The sequence below is a fragment of the Aplysia californica genome, unplaced genomic scaffold (genome assembly GCF_000002075.1).
Source record: "Aplysia californica isolate F4 #8 unplaced genomic scaffold, AplCal3.0 scaffold00336, whole genome shotgun sequence".
Taxonomy (NCBI): domain Eukaryota; kingdom Metazoa; phylum Mollusca; class Gastropoda; order Aplysiida; family Aplysiidae; genus Aplysia; species Aplysia californica.
Window position 1 is genome coordinate 188,553 of NW_004797606.1, and position 6,050 is coordinate 194,602.

At 40.5% G+C, this 6,050-nt stretch overlaps 1 protein-coding gene across 1 annotated transcript in view; it reads right to left on the minus strand.

The window, feature by feature from the left end:
* Positions 1 to 482, minus strand: part of LOC101861375 (leucine-rich repeat-containing G-protein coupled receptor 4) — a 3,103-nt gene extending 2,621 nt beyond the window's left edge. The window contains exon 1 of the mRNA XM_013085032.2: positions 162 to 482. Coding sequence (XP_012940486.1) covers positions 162 to 251 — 90 coding nt within the window. The 5' untranslated portion in view covers positions 252 to 482. The remainder of the gene's footprint in view (positions 1 to 161) is intronic.
* Positions 483 to 6,050: the final 5,568 nt, after the last annotated feature.

The following is a 6,050-nucleotide window of genomic DNA, read 5'->3' on the forward strand; positions in this document are numbered from 1 at the left end:
ACACACACACACACACACACACATACACACACACACACACACACACACACACACACACACGCTACCTCACTTTCTCTCTAGCTATATATATATATATATATATATATAAATATATATATTAGTATATTATTGTTTTATATCTATCTGATGGCTTCACTTACCGATTCCGTGGCGTTGACACCCTCCGAGGGTACTATCAACCCCAACATGAGCCAGGCAAGAAGCGAGGATCTGAAGACTCGACACATCATAGTGGGCAATGTGAAAGAATGAAAGTTTGCATCTGAATAAGGTGGAGTTCTGGATGCCGTATCCTTACGCCTCCAGTGCTTTGCTATTTATACAGTAATTGTGACCTTGCCAGATGCTTCTTCACACTTTGTTCCGGGGACATGGAACGCTTTCAAAAACTGGTGTATTTTATGTGAGGCATCGTGGTGAAATCAGGCGCTCGTCAAATAATGAAATGGACGAAACTGGCATTTTCCTGCCCGTGGAAAAAAATTTTCCCGAATTTTCTTTTTTAAGCTCAACACATTTTAAGTCATTTAAAAACACATCACTGTGTGGATTATACTGGAGGAAAACGATAATTAAAGTCACAAAAAACGTATATTTTCAGTTTCCAAGAACTTTCAAGCTATGGAAGTCACCAAACTTTGGCGCTATTTTCTTGTTAATTTTACCTCTGAAACCAAGAGACCCCCACCTCTTAAAATCGCAGATACTTTTATGTCTATTCAGGATAGATGGATATTTTTTCAACCTAAAGCAAGGGAAATAAACAGGCTTCAGGGGGATGCCAATAACTCCATATGTCCAATTATAGACGAGGGCCTGATTCCACCGTGTCGTGACACATATTATGATTAAAGAGCGCACAAGGAGAAACCTACGGACATGCACACAACGTTCTATTTCTATGTTACAACAGAGACAACAAAAAGTCTGACCACCTGTTTTGTACCATCACGTCAATAAACGCAGTTCAACTGTCCCAAATTCTTACTCGGAAAAACCTAGCAATGTTGATCCTACTGCAGGTGGGTGACATTAAGACCTGACATCGATGGCATTGGCAAATCAGGTCTGGGTTATTATCTAGGGTAGTATTAAAAATTTAGAAAACAACAATCTTCCTACTTTGACAGAAAACAAAATAAGCTGCATCAAAATTAATAGACTCTAAAGAGCAGCACCTCAACTTATCACAGCAGGACACTGGTATCTCAGAAAAAGAGGGGCTTTGGGATTTCTTTCGAAGTTTTTGAAATGTTATATCATAATAACATATAGACCTAAATTAACTCATTAGGCAATGTGTTCCATACAGAAGGGCCCTTGGTGGGTGGTTGGCTGATGGTTTGGTGTGGTTTGTTCCTTCTTTCTTATCAAACAGTTATCGTTACATCTCTCCTCCTTCTTTTTTCTGTTTGTTACTCTCTTGTAACACCTCTAATCTTCGGCACTCAAATGACCTAATCTGGTTACAAGTGCGGTAAAACTCTCATGAAAAACAGAAGGGCCTGAGAATATGAAAGGTCGTTCACCACATTCGCGTGTTGTGTTCGCACTGTTGGAAGTAGTTTTGCACTTGACGATCTAAATGTTTTTGGTGGATGATAATGGGCAAAACCGTGTGGGATATAGGATGAATAATTGGTTCTTAACTTAGAGCTTTGAAACGTATTGATTCTAGTTTATAGCCAAATCCTTGCTTTCACAGGCAACCAGTGGAGTTTTTTTTTAAAAATAGTAGTGTGACGTGTTCTCTTTGAATAGATTTAGCCGCATTATTTTGAATACGTTGCAGGTTCTTGATTTTATCACGTGGATGACCAGCTAAAAGCAAATTACTGTTGTCTTGTCGAGATAGATAACGAACGCTTACGTTAGTGTTTTTGTTTTGTTTTTTTTGGTGTTTTTTATGGGGGGTTTTCGTTGCTTTGGTGTCAATATAGTTCTCTACTGGCCGGTTTTCAAAGCTCTAAGTAGGGCATAAATTTGCTAAGGAGATTCAAACTTGGTTTCCAAACACAACTCCTTTTCTAAATACACACTGGAGATTTGAGATAGGCTACGTTACTGGATCTTTGATTACTGGTGTTGGAATAGTATGTAGAAGCACTTAGATTAGCTAACCTTTCTTTTCTTTTCTGCTTTATTAAAAGTTTCAAAAACCATCCTGTTTTGCAGGTTGTAGACCTAATGCAAATGTGTCGTATTCTGCTGCAGCGATAAGAAAATAAACTATAGAAAACGCGAACATAAGAAGATATCTAATGTATGCTAAAGTGTAATGTTCAATGTATTCCATGATGAGGTCTAAAATGTTGTCCAAGTTGGACGAAACGTTTGTGTGGCATCGTGGTGAAGTCAGGCGCTCTTCAAAATAATGAATCCAAAGAAACCGACATTTTTCCATACGTTCGGCAATTATTTAATCGAATTGTATGTTTTGGGCTTAACTCCTCTTCATACATTTTTGAGTGGATTTGACTAATAAACGTTGATCAAAGGCACACACATGTAAATTTGCTGTTTCCAATGACACTACAGCGTTGGAAGTCACCAAACTTTGACGGCCATTTTCTCGCTAATTATACCTCTGACACAAGGCGATCCCTGACGCCTTCAGTTGCAAATATCTCGACTTCTATCAAAGAGTCTACACTACAAGAGGGTTCACTCCTCTCTTTGAGCCAATTAAAAAAGTGCCCTCAAAATTCGGTTGCGCCCTCTTCGCAAATGCGCACCCTTTGCGAGCAGAGTTACCCTACTTGTGTAACAAAAATACAAATGAAACTAACAGGTTTTTGAATAAATAAGAATTCAAATTTTGGAAGAACGTTTTTTTTTTTTAATGGCTACGCTGACAAAAAAACATCTTCCGGAGGAGGAGGCGACTGTTTTGTTCGTTTAATTTGACTTTAGAATGAAAGGTGAGAGGTCATGAAAATTTTAAAAAAAAACTAAAACTCCGTACTGAACGAACCTGAACAGCTGATGAACAGCAGTCGATCTGCGCACGCAAGTTGGTGCTATTCCTATTCTTCTTCTGGAGAAACGAAAGAGAGCTTCAAAACAAAGCCATTGCGCGGACTTCCGGTGGACACTTTTTGGGCTGAGTGAACCATTATTTATCATCATTACTTCTATTCAAGATTGATGAGCACTTGTTTCGTCAGAAACAAGGAAAGTAAGAAGGCTTTAAGGTAATAATATAATGCATATATGACTGTATGCCCTTGGCCCTTAAATTGACGGACGCCTGACGCTACTGTGTCTTGACACATTTTGGTTCTACTGGAACGGAAACATACCAGAACCGGGTGCACTGCAAGCGTCTTAGATAGGGATATTCCACATAGCCCTTACCAAATTGTTGGATCTCTCGTGCAAGAAGACAACAGAGAGGTAACTGCAGAGCTTCACTTGTTTAAAATAATCTAAAGTGTTTCTATGGATGCGTAAAACATACTATTATGCAGTAAAACGGCCGTCTTGACATGATATGACGGGCGTTTTTGCCTCCTACCTTTTTAGGATGGACCCCCCCCCTCCCTCCGATAAAGAAGACGAAAAATAACATTTCAGATAAATGAACCCAAGTCATTTCAGAGGATGGATATTCCCTGATAAAAATAATGATTTGATGCTGTGAGGCCTTGCTTGTAAATTAATATAGCCGGTTTCGGCTTGAGTAAAAGTGGTCGATTTTCGCTTCGGGCCCAAATCAATTGTGCTATACTTTCGAAAGTGTAGCTGTGCTATTGCTATTATCAACAGGAATATTCTCTTAAGTAATAGATTTCTATAGATCATTGCGTTGTGATAAAGTATAAAATAATTGTGTCTTCACAAAAAAAGCTTATAATTATTCTCTCCAACATAAGAAGGTACGTCTTAATCGGACTCCGAGCATAATATGTTGTTCTCGGCTAATCAGCTGTTATCGTTTTCTCACTCACGACAAGCATGCTCCCGGGCTTTCGCAATTTAAATCACCAAAATTTAATTTAAACATTTACTCTGAGAAGAGACATCTGACATTTTCTCACACTTTATAATACTCCTATCTGAAGCTTTTATTAGAACTTCTGACCTACGAACTTCATGTGAAAATACAAATAAAGGACAATGGTTTTCCTCAGGTGAACACACAAATAAGAACAGTTAGATCTTGTTTTCACACAGGCAAGCGATGGCTTTTTGGGCCGTGTCAATAACCAGGTTGTTTTCAGCGGTGGAGAGGATAGCCCTTCACGATTTACCATTATTAAACATAGATTCTGAAGTAAGAATGTTGTATAATAGCATGTCACCATAAAACAGCGAAATAACACACACACACACACACACACATACACACACACACACACACACACACACGCACACACACTCACACGCACTCCCGCACTCACGCACTCACGCACACACACACTCACACTTACTTACTTACGCACACACACACACACACACACACACACACACACACACACACACACACACACCCATCACACTCACATAAAACACATACGTGCAAAAAAAATAAATCCATAAACATGTGGTGAATGGTTTTCTCCTGCAGGTGAGCACACAGCTAAGAGCAGTTGTGTCCATACCAGCAAGAGATGGCTTATTGAGGTCGTGTTAATAACCAGGTTTTGTTTTGTTTTTTTGTATTGTTTTTGTTGTTGTTGTTGTTGTTGTCTTTTCTTTGCTTGTTTGTTGTTTGTTTGTATGTGTTTTACGGGGGCTTACAACAGCATAGGGTTATATGAGCACGCGGGACACACTAAACATGTTCAGTTTGGAAGGAATTTTGAATTATGCCCGGGTGGCGGCCGAAGCCTACTCTTATCGTTCTTTTGGACCACCAAGGGATCTTTAACGTGTGCAACTTGCACATGGGACCTCCGAGATTTTTCGTCCGTATCCGAGAAGGCTAGGTGTTAGATTTTAACTACCATAAGATCAAGGGTGTGGCTGAAAGACAGCAATAAGTATTAGCCACGGAGTAGAAGCAGAAAGAGTGCAGAAAGTGTCCGGGGCCCACAGAAGGGGGTAAAGGGGGAAGGGGGGGGGCAAAAAGTGGAGACGAAAGCAGACGACAGAATATGGTAAGATAGCAAGAAAGGAGGTGAAAGGGGAAAAATTACAGAAGAAAATGTTCAGTCGCTGTCAGGTTTCGAATCCAAAACCTATTGAATGAGAGGCGAACACCGTAACCTCTAAACTACGAGAGCCCCTAGGCAGGTTGTTTTCAGCTGTGGAGAGGATATGTTTCACGATTTATTGTTGTTAAACAGAGATCCTGAAGTAAGAATAATAATTTTATAATAATATGTCACCATATGGTGAGTTAACACACACATACACAGAGAGAGAGAGAGAGGGAGAGAGAGAGAGAGAGAGAGAGAGAGAGAGAGAGAGAGAGAGAGAGAGAGAGAGAGAGAGACATCCACGCACAAAACGTGCGTATATCTACATATAAAAATGAATATCATTATGTGATAACGTTAAGTAGTTGCGAGCGCCTCAAAGCTCTAACGGGGGGTGGGGCTTTCGTGGCCTAGAGGTTAAGGTGTTGGACTCTCATTCAAAGGTCTCGGTTCGAATCCGGGTAGAGACCGAAAAATTTTCTTCTCTAAAATTGTCTCCTTTCATCTCCTTTCCTACTCTCAAGTGATGTTCTGCCCTCTACTTTCGTCACCTCTCTCTGTCCCCACCCCCTCATCTCCTTTGCCCCCTCCTCTGGGCTCCAGACTTTTTCTGTAGCCTTTCTACTGCTACTCCTTGGCTTCTTACTGCTGTCTTTCAGCCACACCCCTGTTCTTCTGGTAGGAAAGATCTACACCCAGCCTTCTCGGACAGGGGCAAATTCCGAACGTTAAAGATCCCTTGGTGGTCTAAAATCGATAAGAGTAGTCTTCAGCCACCGCCACCCGGACAAAATTCAAAATTTCCTACCAACTGAACTAGTTTAATGTGTCCCGCGCGCTCATATGACATAATGCAGTTGCGAGCGCCGTGAAACACTTACCCCC